This window comes from Trachemys scripta, chromosome 1, assembly GCF_013100865.1.
Source record: "Trachemys scripta elegans isolate TJP31775 chromosome 1, CAS_Tse_1.0, whole genome shotgun sequence".
NCBI classification, from domain to species: domain Eukaryota; kingdom Metazoa; phylum Chordata; order Testudines; family Emydidae; genus Trachemys; species Trachemys scripta.
The window spans coordinates 19,198,742-19,221,120 of record NC_048298.1 but is presented as its reverse complement, the minus strand read 5'-3'; the positions used below and the strand labels follow the sequence as shown (position 1 = coordinate 19,221,120).

At 41.2% G+C, this 22,379-nt stretch overlaps 1 protein-coding gene across 3 annotated transcripts in view; it reads right to left on the bottom strand.

Moving 5' to 3' along the window:
• Positions 1 to 22,379, bottom strand: part of PCLO (piccolo presynaptic cytomatrix protein) — a 504,664-nt gene that overhangs the window by 89,753 nt on the left and 392,532 nt on the right. For all 3 annotated transcript variants that reach the window (XM_034765561.1, XM_034765570.1, XM_034765579.1), the window contains exons 11-15: positions 15,271 to 15,379; positions 14,563 to 14,630; positions 13,596 to 13,807; positions 4,930 to 4,980; positions 3,355 to 3,485 (exon numbers count right to left, since the gene is read on the bottom strand). In XM_034765561.1, coding sequence (XP_034621452.1) covers positions 3,355 to 3,485; positions 4,930 to 4,980; positions 13,596 to 13,807; positions 14,563 to 14,630; positions 15,271 to 15,379 — 571 coding nt within the window. The remainder of the gene's footprint in view (positions 1 to 3,354; positions 3,486 to 4,929; positions 4,981 to 13,595; positions 13,808 to 14,562; positions 14,631 to 15,270; positions 15,380 to 22,379) is intronic.

Here is a 22,379-nt window from a genome sequence, read left to right as displayed (position 1 = left end):
CAGAATCACAGGAAACAGACATTGTATTGTAACAAGAATACAAATTTTGATGTGGATTGAACTAGATCAAAGGAAAGACACGTATCAGCAATCAGTGAATGCATTTGTATTCAGATAAAAGTAATAAACTTACTGAGCATCTCTCCACTTTAATTGTCAGTGGTATGTACAAAGAATCCCCAAAGCAATGTGTCCCATTGTGAATGATAAGATTAATCATAGTTTGAACTAGAAATGGGCCCAAACCAGAACAGAAATTTAAATGCCCCAGAACTTTGTCACCATTTGGATCTGGATTTGAATTCAAGTCAGACTTTGTAGCTTGAACCTATGTCTAACTTAAAGTCTTATTTCTACAAAATCAGGGCCATAGCTCCCCTCCCCCTTCTACCTCCGCCCACACACAACATTTCATATGACAATAGGTACAAGTAATTAAAACTCAGTTTTTACATAAAATGGAACTGCAGATGTCACAATACGTAAGGACTTACTATGTATCCATCATAAATTGTCTTTTTTAGCCATTTTGGACCTACTGATTTCAATGGGAGTTTCATGGCCAATTTCTCTGGGAGCAAGATTGAGCCCTTTATAGCCTGAATCAGCCATGATTTCAATGGCACAATTCATATGCTTTTAGCTATACATGTGGTTAAGTACCTGGCTGAATTGGGACCATAGTTCAGAAATTCATCCTAAGCTGAACATTTGGGTAATAAGTGTGAAATTTTCAAAACAGCCTCATTAGCTACACTGACCAAAATTGCCAGCAAATCCATTTGTAGGTGCAAAAAAAATATTTGTCTGCACAATTCAGCATATCTGCACATATTTACATAGTTTGCTTCCATTAAGCCATTCTGGAGTTTAGTGGATGTGTCCATAAATTATATGGTTGCAATTAGGGAGGCAATTTGAAAACTTGACCACAAAGATCTCGTTCCATGATCACATTTTATATATATATAAAAATTATAGGAGGCCAAAACCAACGGGAAAGTACTCATTTCAGAGGCATCATGCTACTATGGCATAGCTCAAAAATAGGTTCACTTTTAAAGTGCAGGCCAATATTCCATCATATGGACTAATGCCGATGGGTATTGTGCAAAGAAAATATATATTTTTAAAATATATATAAATAAATGTAATGGTTATATCAGTTACTTGTTCATCTGTATAAATGTTTGCAAGTTTGAGTCATTGAAATGAATGGGACTGCTCATGGGAATAGCTTACATGTGTGAAGCTAACTCCGTCCATATGTGCTTGCAGAGCTGGGGCCTATTAAAGTCCATCTGTCCATTAACGTCTATATGGATTATTTTAACATAGGCAAGTAAAAGTTTGCAGAATTGGGCCATCAATCCGTACCTACGGATTGCTTGAGACAGCAGATTGATAGCCTGAATGATTGTCACAGATCCTCTGGAGTGATTGCCATCAATTATGTCCAAGAGAATTTAAGTTCTTAAAGTAATGTATTATGTGGTTGCCAAATCCGTGCAGTACGTCACATTCTAAGACTCTTAAGGAACTACTGGTTTAAAATACTAGTGCACACACTCAAGAGCTGACTGTGGTGCTGCTTTGCTGGAAAAAGTCATTTATATAAAATAGTTAATTTTAAAATTTAATTTACAAGCAGCTGGAAGGCATGAACCCACTTGATGGGACAATGGCCGATCAAGGATTGATTTAAAAAATAAACCTAGCTATACCAGAGGAGCATAACGCCTCTGAAACGAATATTCTCCAACAGCTTTTGCCTCTTCTAAGTACAAAGGTTTTTAACTATGTTTTTAACTAATGTAGTCAAGGCCTAAGACTCTGTTAGGGCCAATGGGATTATTCACATGCATGACAGTTTACAGGATTGTATGAAAGATTACAGGTCTCAAACCCGAGCCTGTGAGTTGTAAGACATTGGCAGCTCACCTGAACCAGTTGAGAAGAGGGTTAGTGAAGAAATAGCTCACCTAAGACCCCACCCACAAAACTCCTGATTGGGGGAGATGTCTAGCCTTACTGATTGGCTGGGATGCACTACATAAACTAGAAAGAGGCACAGGAAGGTGTCTGAGCAGCTAGGTGAATCCTTGATTGGCTGTTACTACATACCCTGCCTGCTTACGTGACTCCTGAGCTCTCCTTTCTTATTCATTCATGCTCTCGTTAATTCAGACCCCCATCTATTCCCAGTTCCTGTTTTCCTGCCTCGCTCCAGGTCTGTGATCCTACGCCCTAATGCTGACTACAGCTTGGATTTCTGCCTTGACTCCTGTCTCTGACCTTTGGCTTGGAACCAAACTCTGGTTCTGATCTTTGTCTCAGAACCTCATTCTGACTCTGGCTTTGGTTCCAGGCTCCTGACTCTAATCATTAGATTGATTGCTCACACCCAGGTCCCTGCAGATTGTGCCACTGCAAAATAAGGCCCTGTTCCTGCACGTTCGTATGCATGTGTTTAAATTTATGCAGTTCCACTATTTAAGTCAGTGGGACTGCTTATTATGCACATGTGTAACTGCTTGCAAGATCAGGACCTAAAACCGAAGTTATTATAGTCTATCAGGCAGCAGTATGCATTTGAAAGGAGCCTGATTATAGATTTGCCATTATACTAATGGTTCAAAGGAGTCCTTCTGATCTGTGAAAAAAATTATAAAACACTACACAAACACTTCAGTGGGGAACACCACATACCAACCTATCAAATATTTTAACTCTCATATGCTCCCTGAAAGGGATGTTTTCTGTCTAATAGCTCTCCTTTTTAAATTTACACCGTACCTTTAAAACCAATCATAGAGAAATTATTGTATGTGGAATAAACATGGCAAATCTTGGTTTAAATTCACAAAAACTAGAAAAAAAATGTGAGCTATAGATGAAATTCCACCCTAGTCTCACCTTGCAGTGTCCTTCATTACAATCTCCCAAACACAGAAAAAACAGAAAAAACAGGCAGAGCTACTGAGTTAAAGACAGATTCCTAAGGAGAACTATGAACTCCATGGATCTGGCAGGTTTCACCAGACCACAATGTTATTTTAACATAATCTGTGCATGTGTGTGACTTCTATTCTATAAAAATTCAAAATAAAGATTACATCTACAGGCCTGCTTCGGATCCCATTGAAATCAATGACAAAACTCACATGGATTTCACAGGAAATAGAATTGGGCCCTTTATTTGCAGTGTCTTGTTAAAAAAATAAAGAGATGTTCAGTGCTGCTTGATACTAAACAACTTTTCTGAAGCTTTAATCTAAGTTCTGTTATTCAGGACTGGCATCAAAGACAAATGAAAAGCAACAGAGTTCAAGCTGAAATTTCCTCTCCACTTACCCTCTCCCTGGAAGTAGATAGACTTTAACGAAAGGGTCAGAATAGCCATTGTTGTCTCGTGGAGCAAGGTTTCTTGCTTGAAGAATGTGGATGATAAGATTGCCAAGGTGCTTGTCATAGTTGATTTGAAGCTAGAGAGGGCATTAAAATACTTGAGGATTATTTTTTCCTTTGCTTACTAAAGAATTCAATTTCCCCCTGAACTCCTTTGCATAAATGTCTATTAAATGCAGCAACACCTATTCACATCTACCTGACAAGTGGCTCATTTCAACAGATGATTTAATCTTTCAGTGAATTGGGAGCACAGAAACAGTTTTTGCTTCCTGCTAAAATGATTGTTCGTGTCTCCACAAAAAAGGAGAATGACCTGGCCAACAGCTTTAGCTCTTACACTAGAGATCTCAGGTACAAAGTCTACAACCAGCATGGTGGTGTGGGCTCCATCAGTCAGTCTTATGCACTCACAACCATAAGCCATCTCAGTCTATCCCGTTGGCAGTACAGGATTGTTCCCAATCAGTCAGGGGAGTAGCCAATATTCACTCACACAGGTTCAAAGTGCACCTTCCCCATAATTTGAAATGGGCTTTTCCCCACACACCCTAAATGTCCATCCTAACTTGTGTCATCTTCTCTTGACTCTACAAGACTCTCTTGGCTCCATTCTTCATTCCCCCATGTCTCTGGTGGTGCTGTCATTTTCTTCACTCTGCACCTCTGGTAGAGCTGGCCTGTATCCACAAACTATCGGTGTCTCTGCTCCTTATACCATATCTGCTAACAGTTAACAAAAGAGGCTGCCAGAGCCAGCTATTCCCCTAGGATGTCCTGCTTTAAACCACAGACACCTGGCTCTCCGAGCCACTGTAGGAAGTGGACTAAGGAGACAGATGAAGACAGAGAAGGAAAGGTGCTACCAGCTGCTTTCCCCAGCTCCCTAGCAGCAGCAGAAAGGGCTTCCAGCCATGAGGTTGGGAGCTTACCCACTCTGTGGGGGCCCACCTGCACTTTGAAGTCAGTGAGACGCGCATTTGAGTAAGGTGACCCTGAAATAAGAGCTCACATGGAACTGGGAGGCAATCCCATCAGCAGCATTTTCTATGCCCCCCAAACTTTCATTTCCAGAGTTTAGTGAACTTTTTATTTTTAAACCACCACTGAGGTCAATTCCAATCAGATATATTCAGCTACTCGGCACTGCATGGAAAAAATTGAACTGCATCTTGGAAAATCCATAACTTTGCTTCTATATTATTCAGTGTCAGATCTTCTGAAGTGAATCACAGCGAGTGTCCAAGGATTACAGATTGGAATCACGTTCCATTTATTTTGTAGCCCTTTTGAGAGCAGAAGGAATTCCCATGCCACTGTCGATTGATTTTGTATTGCACACACTGATAATAACGTCAGAGGTCCAAATCTGGCACTGATTAAACCCCACGTCATTCCATTGGCTATAGTGACATTTCAAGGGGTCCAAATTACCTCAGAATCACACAGCACAAGTTCCCTTCTGAAAACTCATTCTAAACCTAAACACATTTAGCTGCAATAAATGTTGTATGTATTTACCTGAATTTCTCCAGTGATTGGATGGGATGTGGACTTTGTGGCTTCAGTGGGCTGCCAGATGAAAAAATATATAGAGACACATAGATTAAACCTAATAGTCTTTCAGTGGTAACATTTTTACAAAGCTCTGTTCACACTGCTCTATCTACCATTTACCTTAGAAAGCCACTTTTCTTCTGACTCCAGTTATTAATTTATAATTTATTTTTATTGGCACCCAGTGACCTCACTGGAGATCTTTATGCTAGGTATCGTACAAACACTGAGCACGAAACAGTCTCAGCCCCAAATTGTTTACAGTCTAAACAGATAAGACAGACAACATTCAGGAGGGAAAGAATGTAGCATGATTCTCATTTTACAGAGAGGGAACTGGAGCACAGAGATTAAGGGTAAATCTACACTACAGCAGCGGAGCTATGGTGCTGCAGCTGTGCCGCTGTACTGTAGATGCTTCTGACATGAAAAGAAGAGGCAAAGATAGTTAATCCATCTCTCCAAAAGGTGGTAGCTAGATCGATGGAAAAATTCTTCCATCCACCTAGCTGTGTCTACAGTAGGGGATAGGTTGACCTAACTATGTCACACAGGGTGTGAAATTTTTCCCAGCTCTGATGAGTGAGGTAGCTGTGTCAATCTAATTTTTAGGTGTAGACCAGGCCTAATTGACTTTGCAGAGATGACACAGCTGTATTTCTGTAGAAATGCACGGATTAACCTACTTTAAGTCAAAGCCAATTATTTTCTCATAATTTCTTGGATGATCACGGAGGAGAGGATGAAAGTGAGTGAATTTTCAAGTGGATGATACACTTCCAAATCAGCTTCTGTTTATAGTTCATTCATTGATTCTTAAGTATCATCATCCTTGCCCATCAACTTGTTCATGTCACTCCCCTCTTTGAATCCTTTCACTGGCTCCCCATCTACTATCACATCAAATTTAAGCTTCTGGTCCCCTTCTTCAAATCTCTGTATATCCCGGCCTCTTCCTATTTATTCTCTTTTTTTGAGGTCCATGAATTGCTGACAAGGACAAAAGAGTCCTTAGATAATTATGTTTCTTCAGTTTAAGATCAATTTCACCATTTGTTTGATATCCTGTTTCACAGGGCCGGTGCAAGGAAGTTTCGTGCCCTAGGCGAAACTTCCACCTTGCGCCCCTCCGCCCCAGCCCTGCAGCAGCTCCCCGCCCCCCGCTCCGCCCTGAGGCGCCCCCCCCCGGCAGCTCCCCCCCTGCCCTGAGGTGCCCCCCCGTGGCAGCTCCCCCCAGGGAGCCGTGTGGCAGCTCCCCACCCCAGCTCACCTCTGCTCCGCCTCCTCCCCGAGCACGCCGCCCCAGCTCTAATTCTCCTCCCCTCCCAGGCTTGCAGCACCAAACAGCTGATTGGTGCCACAAACCTGGGAGGTGGGAGAAGTGGAGCAGCGATGGCATGCTCGGGGAGGGGGCGTAGCAGAGGTGAGCTGTGGGGAGCCCTGCAGCAGCTCCCCCCCCCGCCCTGACTGACCTCCTTCTAACATGCAGATGTGAATTGCAACCTGCCAGGTCATGCTGTAAAATACGTCTCATGGCTACTGCAGTCCTCAAAGGATCAAAGAATTTGTCAATGCATTGAAAAGCAACAGTTCAAGATGAGACCTAGAGCAGGGGCTGGAGCTCTGGGTTGTGCGTATGTTGAACCACGCCTAAGGGTAGTGCGGTGTCCTTTCCTCCCTGGGTGCACTAAATGGGAGCAGTTCCCTAGTCTCCTTGTGTGTAGGAATTAGCGCTGGTTGGAAAAATTCAGATGCGATACTGTTTTGCTGGAATTTGCAATTTGTCAAAATCAAAAGGTTCTGCAGAAACGGTTCAATTTCAGTGGGAACAGACAGGATTCTGACTAAACCCTGCCTTGTTTCCTGCCAACTCTCACGAGTCACACCCAGATCCTCAGCAGCACATCTGGCAGGGAGCCAAGATCCTGGCTCCTTGGTAACCTGAGCTCCTAAGATCCCTGGTACCCAGTCAGCCCACCAGGCAGACTGCCCTGGAGCCAGGGCTTTGCTCCCTTTTGCAGAAAATCTTGAATCGGAATGAAACCAAATTTTGAAATATCAAAATCCTCCAAAAAAACAGAACTACATTTCCCCACCCAGCTCTAGTAAGGACTGTAATTGCTGCTGGACCTCGCTCAGGGTGACTCACCTAGGGAGGGGATGAAGGAAAAACCTCTTTGTGCTCTTCCGCCACCTCTGCACAAGGGATAGGCACAAACTGGCCCAATGTATTCAACCAATAAATATCGTAAAATTCTGCAGGAACTGGAGATGAACCCAAACCCTATATCCAAATGTTGTAGTTAAGGGCAATCTCTAATAGGAACATAGGAATTCTTTTTTGACGCTGGCTTGTACACAGTGTTTGGAGGAATACCCCACCCTCTCCTGCCACATTAATGTCACATGAATAAGTGCCATGGAGAAACACACCTTCCTGCCCCCAAATGGTTGTGCGTTAGGAGAGTATTGAGAATTGGTGACCCTGGTAATTTTTCTCCTATGGCTAGTGCATCAGCAGAGACTACTGCCACGCATCTGGTCTGTGTCTAATCCTTTTTAGACTCTTACAAAGCGATTGGACTCATTGCCCTGGGGGACAATTACAAAATTAATTCTACGTTACATAAAACATTCTTTAACAGGAATTTGTAAGTTTATTGTCTACACATTTCATCAAGTTTCTCCTTGTAATTTTATTAGGAGACTAGTTAAATCAGACTGTTAAATATGACTCTGGAGACCTGAGTTCTAGGCTCAGCTCTCTCACTGGATTACTAGATGAACACAGGCAATTTACTTCGCCTGTCCGTGCCTCAGTTTCCCCATATGTAACATGTGGGTAATGATGCCTCCTTTGTAAAGGGTTCTGAGATCTGGCTAGGTATTTTTTATGATAATAAATGGGCTTCTCAACTATTTTTTAATGTTATACTCCTATGCTATCTCCTAATATGTCTCCTCTTATCTTCTTTACACGCTAAACAGTCTGAGGCCAAATTTGCTAATGACATAAGTGGGTCTAACGCCACTGATTTCTGTAGGGTTACACATGTTTACACGGACAGTGAAATGAATCCTAATCTTTTTTGAAGAATCTCCTTGTCTCTAGTTGCTTTCAGTGCCCTGTTTGGCCTTTTTTATTTCTGCAGTGCTCTTTTTGAAATGAGGTTACCAAAAGTAAATGAAATATTCAGGCTAGGGACAAACCATCAATTTATATAAAGACATAATCATATTTTCTATATTGTTTTCTGCATTCTTAATGCAGCCTAATCTCTTACTTGATCTTTGGATTGCCAGTGCATACACTGTCTATCTTGACTCCTAGGTCTTTATCTTTAAATGTTGCAGCTATTTCAGAATCCATGAGTGAGTACAAACTATTATGAAGTTTTCCTTTCAATGTGCATCGGCCTTGAATTTGCTTACATTGAATTTAATCCACGGCCATAGTGCCTCATTATGTAGAACTCTGCTTCCCTATGCTGCACGGTGAAGATGGGAACAAAGGGGCTGGAAGACGGTTATGAAGCAGACATGACATGAAGAAGTGGGAGAGTAACGCACACGTGTCAAAATCCATATGGATGGCAGAGAATGGGGAGCTTATTCTCTTTGAGGCATGGTCCCCACAAAAAAAACCAGTAGATTCCTAGCAGAAATGTGCATGGGAGTTACTGATGCTCCTTGTTGCACTAACTTCCTTCTCTCAGAGAAGTGATTAAAGGGCAGTGGAAGAGCTAAAGGCATTACAGCTTCTGAGTAAGATCTAATACCTGGTAGAGGTTGACCCACTAAGCAGACTTGGAGGACTAACTCGCCATGTGGATACACCCGAGATACGTAGGGATGAATCTATTTTTAAATGGACCATGTCATATCTATGGCAATGTGCTCTGTCCCCTCCACAAGGCCACAAAACCCTCTTCCCCAACCAGGAGAATTTGTAAGTTCCGATTCTCCTACCTATCTGTACTCCCCAACAGAGATATGTACAGGCTTTCCTCACCAGAGTCCTGGTCCAACTGTCATAAATCTGCTTTTCTTACCAGACTCCTCCTAACATCCCCCCTGTGCTGACTACAGCTCCCATGATGCACTGCAGTGATGGGACTCCCACAATGCCCCACACAGCTCAGTCAGAGGGAGGGAGGAGTGCATCAAGGGAAATGTAGTCCAGCCAAGGAGCCTAGCCCATAGGAGAGAACAGGATATGAAGCACCTGCACTACAATTCCCAGGAGGCACCACGGCACCATCGGCAGATGCGGTTTAATGTTGAACTGACTGAAAACAAAATGTTTCAGGTCAGCTCAACAAATGGAAGTATTTTGATTCAGGTCAAACTTACCTGAAATATTTCATTTAGATTTTTCCCAATGGAAAATAAAGAAAAAAATCCAGGGAAAAAATTTCATGGAAAAACTTTGCTTTTTTTCAAAATTACACTTTCTGACAAAAAAACATTTCAGTAAAAAATTTCTAACCATTGCTACTCAAGACCTTACAAACTCCTTTAATCTGAGCAATTCAGGTGACAGCTGCTAAACTATACTAGACATGTGAGTTTGTAAACTGTTCCAAGTCCCAACTGAATTGTCCAAGTTGCAAATATTAATAGCAAACAACTCCTAAAATTAGCCACTCAACCTTTGAAAAAAATACTCAAAGACACTATTGACTAAAATTCACTTCTTAATTCATGGCCTATGCATCATTTAAATCCCATTTAAGCCTTCACAACAGGGCTTAAATTGTTCATAAGAACATAAGAACAGCCATACTGGGCAGACCAATGGTCCATCTAGCCCAGTATCCTGTCTTCAACAGTGTCCAGTGCTAGATGCTTCAGAGGGAATGAGCAGAAAGAGGCAATTATTGAGAGATCCATCCCCTGTCATTCAATCCCAGCTTCTGTCAGTTCACGGGCTTGCAGGGGCGGCTCCAGGCACCAGCGCACCAAGCACGTGCCTGGGGCGGCAAGCCACGGGGGGCAGACTGCCGGTCGCCGTGAGAGCAGCAGTCAGGCTACCTTCGGCGGCATGCCTGCGGGAGGTCCACCGGTCCGGCGGCTTCGGCGGTGGGTACGCCGAAGGCACGGGACCAGTGGATCTCCCGCAGGCATGCCGCCGAATCCACGTTACCAGCGGACCTGCCACAGGCATGCCACCGAAGGCTGCCTGACTGCCGTGCTTGGGGCAGCAAAATACATAGAGCCGCCCCTGCAGGCTTGTCCTGGCCCTTAGCAAAGGGATGAATGTTACTTGTCGATAGCTCAGGGCAGGTTTTCATGAGATGGTGGTTAAAAAGGCTGAAGTCTGTCTATACTAGAGCTGACAAGACTGGTATCATTGGTTAACTGGACTACACTGCTGCTGGAAAACAGATACAAGATATTCTAGGGTGGATGCAGCCTTATTTTTCAAAACTTAGAAACTCAAAAATGCCACAGCTGATTTATCACAAATATTGGGTAAAAAGAAAATGTATCTTCTGTCAGCAAACACCATCTGATAAACTTTAGGCTGAAAGCAGGGGCTCTGCGGTTTTCCAAACTGAACTTATAATGCAAAGCTATTTACACCTTTTAACCAAGAAGTCACTGGGGCTCCATAATGTGTATTTGCAAAAATACACATACACTATATGGAAAATTGCAAATTCCTCTGTTAAGCTTTAACAATTTTACAGCCTTTTAAAATGATCCTTATTCATTCTTTATGCTCCAATTCAGCAAAACACTTAAGCACACATTTCAATTTAAATATTCAAGTAGGGTTTTGTTAAGTCAGTTGATTGAAATGTCACTCGGTGGGACTGACCGCATGCTTAAAGTGAGGCACATGATTAAGTATCTTGCTGAATCAGGGCATTTTTAAAGATTAATTTGGCAGAAGGAAAAGCAACTCACTGCTGCTTCAGAGGGAGTTAGGAACCCTAAGGACTTAGAAAGGCAGCCTATTCTTCTTTAAGAGGCAAAGAAAATTGTTCCTGAAGGACATTTTGTAGCCAGATGCCTAGTATCCAGCATGTAATCTGAACTGCAACATGATCGTGCATCATGTTTAGAAAAGAAACAGACTTGTACAGGACATAACCCATTCATGGCTCAAAATGCTAACTCCCTTCTCCGCATCATCATTCAAATTCTTTTGTTACATTTCTTTTTCCATAGAAGAACTGGTGCTTTGTAATGCTGTCACACTTCCTAGGGAAGGTTGTCATTATTGTGATGGGGAGCTCTTGTAATGCCAGGCTCTGATGTTATGCTCTATCACTCTCTATGGTAATGGGACAAAGTATTAAATGTGAGGGAATCTGCATTACAGGATATCAAAGAGACTCCTACATCATTTTTGAAGTACATCAAATGTGCTATACAAAAACCTTTAAGCAGAAGATTTTATCTACTACCAAAAGGAAGACCTAGGCACTTTGAAACATTTAAGCCATCATGAAACTTTTGCAAATGTGATGGATCAAGATTGTAGTCTGACTGCTTATGTCGTAAATCAAAAGTAGAAGGGAGCTCCAAATTGAATAAGTTATAATACTGTGATCTAACAGATCTCAGTACAGTTATGAACATGTAGGAATGATTATTATATAGGGAATATATACTTTTGATATGATTTACAGAAAAAGAGAGGTTTTTAATTACTTAATCTTCTTAATTTGAATGCCAAGATCCATTTTACTTAATTTTTAAGTACATTTATAAAACAATAATGCATATTGGATTGCTTTTCCTCTGTGAAACATTATGTGTTTAATATGTACCTTATTGGCATGAACTAGCTTATGTTTAACCCATCTATGGGATTTCTGGCCAGGTCCCCTCAGTAAAAGTTTGACCTCCTACTATATTTATTCCTCTTCCCTTAAGGACAATAATTTACATCCAAACTAAAGTGGCTAACAAATAGAGGAAGGGTCTAAAAGACACACAATTTTCTCAGGATCTGGATCAAGACTGTGGAACTCACATAAAACATAAAGGAGCATCATTAAAAGCATAACCTATTTCACTTTCCCACAGCAACTCTCTAAAAAATCCTGATTATAAGTCTGAGATTCTTGTCTTTACCTCTCATGGAAGATACTTAGCTCCACAATGATTTACTTAGATTGTAAGCTCTTTGGGGAAGGGACCATCTTGTTTCTGTGTTTGTACAGCACCTAGCACAATGGGGTCCTGGCTCATGCCTGGTGTTCCTAGGTGCTACCACAGTACAAATAAATAAATAAATAACAATAAAAATAATGGGAGACCTTATAAAATCCTACACAGAGCTCTAAATATAGATAATTAAGTAGATAGGAAGTGCATTACTTTCACATTTGGAACTCTCCTTAATGTTCAGCTTTTCACTATCCTAATAGCTTCCTTTAGAAAAGATTTGAGCGCTCTTCCTTACAAATTGCACAAGGAGTGCGATCTTTGCAACATTGATTTCTATTGCAGGCAACAAATCTTTTGATGAAAATGTAGAGAAGTGATGCATAACTTCATAGCCCTTTTTTCCCAACTTCCCATTGAAAAATATTACTAATGCCTTTTGAATATGTGTTTGGTACCCCAGGCATAAAGCAGTTCAGCTGAGAAATGGACAATATTTGACAAAGAAGATCTGAGGGCACAGTTAATAACTAACTCATACTGTTGTTTAGTGAGAAAGGCAGAGCTTGATGTTAAGGTCGTTGTTTACTCTCTTCCTGGCACTCAAAGCAATTCTTATCAGCACTGCCACTATGATTATTTATTCTTTATAATATCAGTATCTGCCTCAGCACTGTGCACGGCATAGATAGTCTCCCCCTGCGTTTTTCTGGGTGAAGTCCTGGCCCCAATGACGTACCCATTGGGGCCAGGACTTCACCCAGAAAAACGCAGTTAGATACCCGCGTTAGATACCTGAAGATACCTTCACCCAGAAAAACACAGTTAGATACCTTCACCCATCTAACTGCAGTTAGATACCTGTAGCCGGCCCCTGCAAGATGACTCAGGTTTGCAGGGCTCAGGCCAAGGAGAAGTTCAACTGCAGTGTAGACATTCAGGCTCGGGCTGCACCTCACCCATCTTGCAGGGTCTTCGAGCCCAGGTCCCAGCCCAACCCTGAACATCTACACTGAAGTTAAACAGCCTTTAGCCCAACTCCCATGAGCCCAAGTCAGCTGGCATGGGCCGACCACGGGTTTTTAATTGCAGTGTAGACATACCAAATGAGTCAATGGGAGTTCTGGCTTCACTAAAGCCGCTATTTCACCACAGAGTAGACAGGATGCACATGAAAGACCAGAGGAAGGAGAGCAAGACAATCTTTTTGCTAAAGCACTCAAATTGGACTAAAGATATCTTGGTTCAATTCCTGGCTCTGTCACAGACTTCCTGTGTGATCTTGGGTAAGTCACATCATTTTTGTACCTCAGTTCCCCACCTATAAAATAGGAACAATAATATTCTTCTCTGTCATGAGGGTGTGGTGAGGGTAAATTCATTTACATGTGTGAGTCCCTCTGTTGCTACAGTGGAGATGTCATGTAGGTAGATAATTACTCACTTCTTGTGTCCACGTTTTACTCACTGGACAACTGAGAAGCGTATCACAAGTGAAAGCATCTTACCTTGCTGCTGTGTCGTTTTTTGCTCACTGAGGGTGAACCAGGCTGGCCGGGACTGGGAACAGCACTGGAGCTGGCAGAGGGAGTGCCAGAATGAACATGAGATCCCTTCTCCACTGCTGAGGAAGCAACCAAAGGGGACTGCTGTAGGGAAACCTTTTGGAGCTCCGCAGCCAGCTGCTTAGGATCGACCCCTGGGGACTTCGCCTTGTCTACTGGATTAAGGTAAAAGAGCTTTACATTGATAATTGCTAAACCATTCAGTCCTCTGGCTATTCCAGCTGTGGGTCGACACACTAAATAAATAAACAAAGTTGTCAGATTGCCTGCTTTCATTTCCACTAATTGAAGATCTGACTCCAAATTTCAGTGCAAAAAGAACTTGAAAACTATAGGTTCCCTTCTCCACCCACTCAACACCAAGTCATCACACCCCAGCTATCGCATAAATCCTTTAGGAGGAATCTTCTTTAGCCAGCTAGGGAAGTTCGCTTTTGTTACAGTCAGGTTAGAGATGATTGGCCGGATCCTCGACTGATAATTAGCCAGAGCCTCTGTTGCTGATTTATACCAGCTGAGGACCTGGCCCCATGGCTATAGTTTCTAGAACTCTTCCAGTTTTGTTCAGAACCCGTACTTTGGTATAACAACAGTTCATCCAAAATCTTTTGTTTCAATAACTGAGTAATAAATTCAAGTCACCGCTGAGCAAATTCATGCAAAAAGAAAAAGGACTAAGAAAGGATATGAGCACGAAAGAGACTCCAAAGTCTGGAATGGAAGACTTCATAAGCTAATCAGAGCAGAGAACACTTCTTTGTAAGCAATTTAGGAAATAAAGTCACATACCAGACGTTTCACGAGTTTCTGCTATGTGCTTATAAGCTTTGCCTATATCATTCATAATTTTCAGCTGTGGTGCTTATGGCCATCCAGTCCATACATTTGAAAGCAATCTGCTTTCACCTACCAGCCTTTACTGGGTCATGCAGTTCCAAATGCTGGGGATTCTCAGAATCTGAGAGCATGTTGAGGTCCCTAAAGAAAGCAATGAGAAGCCTGAGACAAAAGAAACTCTTTCCTTATACCCTCGTTATTTTATTAAGTCGATAAATGAGACGTGATTAATGACAGAAAGCAGCTCCCAAGCATGGCCCCTTCTTAGCTGATACAAATTTGCAATGCCGTTAAAGTCAAATGTGCTGAGAAAAATGATTCTTTTAAGGTGAAATCTTTAATGGATCGAATGTAAGATTATATTGAAATACATACATTTCTCATGGTGTTTAGATGAGTTACAGCTTCCATCCTAATATAACATGTTTCAACAGAAGTCATGGGAAGACTAAATTCTTATCTCCTTACACTGGCCAACCCCACTGAATTCAATGGGATTGTACCTGTGCAATGAGAGGAGAATTTGTCCTAGAAAGGGAGACATCATTATGGATAAAAACATAATTAGCTAAAAATCTCTTTTAACTCATCCCTTGTTGTATTTTTAATGATTTAGTATGGAACAAATAAACCTCCAAAAGTAACACTGAACCCTTTTTCTAGTTATTTATACCGGTACAAATCCTCAAGGCTAGCAAAGGTTCCACCTTAACAATTGTAAATCAAAAAAAGCCATGAAAAGCCAAAAAAAATGGAAACAGAAAGATGGGGAAAAACTCACAGTCTTACACATATTTCTGCTTCCCCATTCTGTTGACTAATGATACTCTGGACTTCTTCATAAGTTCTTGCAGTCAAGGGGATGCCATTCCATTCCAATACCTGCATTCCTAGGATAGCAAAACAGCATAGGGTGAAATACTGTTGCTATGTGACCCAGCCTTTAACTTAAAGTGTATGATTTGATGTGACATTCGGAAAATCTGTTTTACATGGTCTTTGGTACATTACATTACCAAACACCTTTCACTGCACACTGATAAGATTAATGAATGTTATGATGACATCAGCTTACCTATATGACTAAGTTGGCAGCTGAATGCCCTTCTGACTGCTCATGCACACTGCATAAAATGCTTTGTCTGGGTTGCATGATAGTGAAAGATTTTTAGAACATCAAAATACATGCACACTGGCCAATGTATTAAAGAAATCACCATTCTATGCATCAGACATTTCCTGGCGAACTAACATCTGTGAATTAGGCTAAGCTGACGTTCCCAGCTTGCTGGCAAACAGCTACTGAGTGTCTGTGGTAAGAAATGTGGTAAGAAATGGCCTAACTTTGTGAGAGAGATGTGTAAAGGCTGGGCCATTGTTTGTATTCTGTCATTACAAAAATAAAAAAAGAGAGGACCATATCAATGAAGTTGGGCCAATTTACACCAAGTGAAGATCTAACTCAAAATGTCTGAAATTAGCCTTGATAAATTATCTTGGAAATTTACAAGTTCAGGCATGAATTCTGCTTACCCACTTTTCACCAGAAGGAGGGTGATGATGTGTGTGCATGGGGGGAAGATAAGTAACTCACTATCGGGGGTGGAGGAAATCTGAGTCTGTGGTGAACAGAATTCTGTCCTAAATGTATGCATTATTATATGTGTCTGTTCTAATTGTCCTAAGGCCTGATCCTGCAAAGACTTACTATGGAGCATAATGCCATGAGCTGGCCCATTCAATTTCCAGTAGTAAGCACTATGCAGGATCAAGCCCCCCAGTGAATTATTTGGAGACCATAACCTAATCAAATGAGAAATCTTATTTGGTTACAATGAGCTCTTTTAGGTCAGAATGTTTACACTGAACATACCATTGAGTTAAACAGGGGAGCTCAGAGCATAGAACAGTAGCCAGCTCTCCAATTAGGGCCAGATTGTGAACTTTGTATTTACATTGGTGAGTAGTCACTCACATGAGTAATCCCAATTAGGTCAACTTCTCACCAGTGTATGGGTTTCAAAATCCAGCCCTTGAACTACGGAAGGAAAAGGTTCTTAACAGATCAAGTTCCAGAATACTTAATGTCACACTAAAATCAATGAGTAAAAATCTTAAAACCACATCATTTTCACAGCAAGAAAACCACAATCATTTGGCTTGTTGCCACTTACACAGATAAAATTGAGTCATCACATGGGTCTTATGGTTATTTTGAGAATCCTGTGTGGTTGTATACAACAAATGGGGAAAAATAATAAAGTAAAACACAGTTACAAACTCATAACCAAAGGAAAAGATTAAGTAAAATATAATGTTAATTGCTTTTGGAGGAGAAGGAATTGATTTATACAGTGCTGAAAGAGTGAGAAAAGATATAGGCTATCATACTGCATTGTGCCACATTTCTCCAGGATACTGCTAGAATATCCCATCCCATCGAACTGGAAGGGACCTTGAAAGGTCATCAAGTCCAGCCCCCTGCCTTCACTAGCAGGACCAAGTACTGATTTTGCCCCAGATCCCTAAGTGGCCCCCTCAAGGATTGAACTCACAACCCTGGGTTTAGCAGCACAGTACTCAAACCACTGAGCTAACCCTCCCCCCTAAAATGAAATACCATCTTTCCCCATGCATTTGTCAGCAAGAATTTTTAGTGTCATTTAGTGTCAAAGCAATGAAAATACAAACAATGTGAGGAATGAATATGAAGTAATGCTCAGAAGGCAGTGAAGCACATTTTTAATAGATTTACCAAAATAGATTCAACTTTCTTTAAAATGAAACAACTTTTCATTTACAAATCATTGTTCAAGAGGACAATCTGGCTTTTGAAGAATCACAAATAATTGTTTTGCTGTTTAGGATGTAGATTTATAGAGTCTGATTCTAATCTCACTTACCCTGAAGTATATCAGGAGTAATTCTGATAGGAGTGATTCTAGCAACTCCTGATTTACTGTGGTGTAAGTGCACAGTAGCATACACACTGGTTTATTGGGGTTTCTGGAGGGGAGGGGGCTAGAGTTATTCCCATTTATAAGCCAACCTCTGGCTATACAATATTTTTGAAAGGAAGAACACAGAGGAAAATTGGGTGCCTTGCTGTGATAGTACATTGATTGATTAAATACAGTGCAAAGAGCTAAAACCAGCACTTCCATTTAGCAGCAAAGAGACAAAAGGGAAAAGGAAGGTCCTGGATGTTTGGGAAGATGCTGTTATGATGCATGCTGGAGAAAACACCATGTATGTCTTGCATCTGAAGAAGTGAGGTTCTTACCCACGAAAGCTTATGCTCCCAATACTTCTGTTAGTCTCAAAGGTGCCACAGGACCCTCTGTTGCTTTTTACAGATTCAGACTAACACGGCTACCCCTCTGATACTTGACACCAAGTGCTACTCACCAGAAAATGAGACAGCAAGTTGCACCAGCTTAGAGGATCAGCAAGAGGAGCCCTGCAGCCCACCATGATCAATTCTACCTTATTATGGGAGACGTATCGTGTGCTTGGCACGTGTCTGTCAGTATATCAGTATCCCAACTGGGCCACCTACTGCCTTTAGGTGTGGCAAATCCAGTCTAATTTTAGTCAATGAGAATTCTGCCATTGATTTTAATGAGACCAAGATATGGCACAGTGACTTAGAAGAATGTTTTTAGCTAAGAAAATGTTTATCTGACCGGTTTCTACTCTCTTAATTATTTTCTAACTATTATCCCTTTCCCTTGAGAAACTGGTACTATTGAATATCCTTCGAGCTAATGTAGCTTTCAAAATGCAAAAAAAAAAAAAAAGTAATGAGATTGATGAGGCTTAAATGACTCCTCAGCCATAATTGGTATCCAGCTGCAGTTTCTGCCCATGTCAACTTTGTTTCCCAAAGCCCCTAAAAAGTGTGAACATCAAACACGGTTCACAGGCTCTGGATACAAGAAAATACATCATGAAAGTAGCTTGCATTGCCAGTCCCGCACATTATGGCCTCGATCCAAAGCCTGCTAAAATCTGTTAGGGTTTTCAGATCAAGACATGTATCTATTTTCTTAATAACCATAGGCCTCTCTCTTCAGGGCTATGACTCCAGTACTGAATTCATGCCAACAAAGACCTGGCTTTGACCACTTATTTTTTAAAAATATCAAATCTCAGCAGACCACCTCAAACAGCTTTGATCTAGATCTAAGCTAAACAACTACTGCTCCTTTTATCTACAAAGGTGTTTGAAACATTAACTGCTGCCAGATTTATCTTTTTTTATTTAAATGAGGTTTGGATATCAAATGGCTAATCTGCTTCAGGTACAATATTATGCAACAAACTTAATTATATTTTAAAATGCACAGAGAGTAGATGTGAAAATATAATTTAATTCTGTGCATTTCAAACCCTCAGAAGCAAGCTCAGCAAGGACTTTCCTCTCAGCAGTTCATATTTTCAGTACTATGTGAGCACAAGGTGCAACCTTTTCTGCCATTCAAAGGACAGCAGAAGAGTTAAAATCTTTGGGCCCCAGGGTGAACATTATGAAGCCAACCCTCTCCAGAATGTGTCTCAGATGGGCACTGGTATATATATACCTAGCTCTTATATAGCACTTTTCATCCATAGATCTCAAAGCACTTTTCAAAGGAGGTCAGCACTATCATCCCCATTACATAGATGGGAAAACTGAGGCACAGCAAGGTGACATGACTTGCCCAAGTTCACCCAGAAATCCAGCAAAAGAGATTTCATAGATTCATAAATTCTAAGATCAGAAGGAACCATTATGATCATCTAATCTGACCTCCTGTATAGCGCAGGCCATACAGCATCCCCAAAATAATTTCTAGAGCAGATATTTTAGAAAAACATCCAATCTTGATTTAAAAATTGTCAGTGATAGAGAATCTACCACAATTTTTGGTAAATTGTTCCAATGGTTAATTGCTCTCATTGTTAAAAATTTACATTTTATTTCCAGTCTGAATTTGTCCAGCTTCAACTTCCAGCCATGTTACATGTTTCTGTGCTAGACTGAAGTGTCCATTATTAAATATTTGTATCCCACACAGGTACTTATAAACGGTCATCAAGTCACCCTTTAACCTTCTCTTTGTTAAGATAAATACATTGAGTTCCATGAGTCTATCACAGTAAGGCATATTTTCTAATCCTTTACTTATTCTCGTGGCTCTTCTCTGAACCCTCTCCAATTTATCAACATCCTTCTTGAATTGTGGGCACCAGAACTGGGCACAGTATTCCAGCAGGGTCACATCAGTGAAAAAAATACAGAGGTAAAATAACCTCTCTACTCCTATGCAAGATTCCCCTGTTTATGTATCCCAGGCTCACATGAGCCCTTTTGGCCAGAGAGTCACATTGAGAGCTCATGTTTAGCTCATTATCCAACACGACCCTCAACTCTTTTTCAGAGCCACTGCTTCCAAGGATAGAGTCCCTGTCCTGTAAGTATGGCCTACATTCTTTGTTCCCAGACGTATGCATTTACTTTTAGCCATATTAGAACACATATTGTTTGCTTGTGTCCAGTTTACCAACCAATCCAGATTGCTCTGAATCAGTGACCTTTCCTCTTCTTTATTTACCACTCCCCCAACTTTTGTATCCTCTACAAACCTTTATCTGTGAAGATCTGATGTTTTTCTACATTGATAAAAATGTTAAATAACATTGGGTCAAAAACAGAACTCTGTGGTACCCCAATAAAAATGGACTTGCCCAATAATGATACCCTATTTACAGTTACACTTTGAGACCTATCCGTTATCCAGTGGTCAATCCATTTAATGTGTGCTGTATTAATTTAATAGTGTTCTAGTTTTTTAAACAAAATGTTGTGCAGTACCAAGTCAAATACCTTACAAAAGTCTAAGTATAATGGTCCCAGTGGGTCTATCCATTAGGCTGTGCTACCTCCATACCTCTTCCCTCCATCACTAAATTGTGACTTTGCCACAAACCCTAAGCAAGGGGCAATGTGTAGTGGTGCTGCCCAAAGAGTAGACAAGGAACCAGATTGTGATACTCAGTGCCATAATGTGTGTCCTGATTTCTTCATCCTTCGGGGGGAGGTAATCTGTGCCAGCCCGATATCTAGTGAAGATACCCTTGCCATGCTGACTCAGCTGTACTGGCCAATGCATTGGCCTAAATCACGTCTGCCACCATAAACCTCTGGTATGCTGATGCATAAGAAACCCCTATGGGACTACACTCCACATTACATTGGGGTGCATATTCCCTACACAGCTCCCAGATCTTGGCTCCAGCCTGGTCTCCTGGAAATACAATGATTCCAATGCTGGGGTTCCCTCCAGACCAGTAGAGTTTAGAGCAAGATTTACCCTTATGTTCGTCACCATGAGGAGGCCAGTTTTTCAGAGGGGTAAATTATACCTCCATATATCTTCCTTGACTGCGGCACCCCAGGTGAAATCTAATTTGATAGAAGGCAGGAGGTGATACCTCTGCATCCCACCTTGAGATTTACTGCAAAGAGTGAGCAGCTTTAAGTTATGGCCAGGGTTTAAGGGTACTCTACTGATGGAGGCTGAACTGGCAAATACCCTGGTCATCCAGGCCATACCTCCTTCCCTGCTAGCATCACTCACTTTTTGGTTGGTGTTGGTGGATCCTCCACTGGTGAGGAGGTTACACTTTCTTTTCCATCACCACAACTTCCCCATCTGGCAAAGGCTCCACTACAGTGCCTGTGCAGACACTAGACTGAATCCTAGTTCCAAATATGGGGCGATGGTGTAACCAATCCTGCTTGGATCCTGGCATCTTCAACACTAAGAACATGATCTGCTACTTCCTGAGCAAAAGGACTAAGCCCAATAATCATTAGCTATTGAAAAGTCATAAGCCTTGTATGCAGACCAGACATCAGGAGAAAGGACCCATGTTGTAACAGCATGGAGTACACTGGCACTGCCAGCCCATTCAATCATGTGCCATCTCCTATAAGCCAATATTTTCTCTGCTTCAACACTGCCAAAAAGGTCAAAGCATGGCTCACCACTGATGTTCAATGCGTATATGTGGACAGACACTAATCGGAAATGGTCCCATTTGTTATATATATTTTTTAATTAATCCACAAAAATGCTGTAAAACTGGGTGTACTGTAACATATGAAATTTCCTATTCTGGGTTCACCATAGCTCTAGCGCTCAAAGAGCCTGGAGTAAGGCTATCGTAAAAGTATCTGAATAGTATTGCAATATTCTTGAAGAGCTTGGAGGTGCAACTCTATGAATCATTTAAATTGGTCTATTTTGACATGAATATGTACTTGTGACTGATTCATTTGAGCTCATGTGTGTGTATGCCCTCAACTTGCTTTTGTGTTTCTAGAAGTAAGAGGAGAAATATTTGCACTCATAAAAAAAATATTTAAATCTTCTAGGGGTTGAGTTTTCCAAGCTATCTAAAATTAGCCAATACTGTTTTTAATGGAACTTGAGTATCTAAATCCCTTAGCCAGCTTTGAAAATTTCTGTCTAGCTTTTTGTCTTCCACCCACCTTAAAAACATAGTGTTAACCGAACATTTGTTGTGTCCTGAATCAGGACACACACAATGGACTAAAATTTAACAGAAAATTTCTACTCAGCCCAACAGGCTTAAAATGGCTAACTACAACTTCAGACTCATACTCTTCGATAAAGGAATCATCTGTAACTGTGGCTATAGCTAACTGTGAGTAAACATCCCAATGAATAACCCTTAGCATGTCAACAACTAACAAAATGTGTAAAATAAAATTGCAGTGCTGGTCTGAATGTCATTATGAAAGCCTACATAATGAGCAACAGTACCATATGCAGACTGGAGTTACGGGAAAGAATGATTGCACATAAAGCCCCTGAGCCC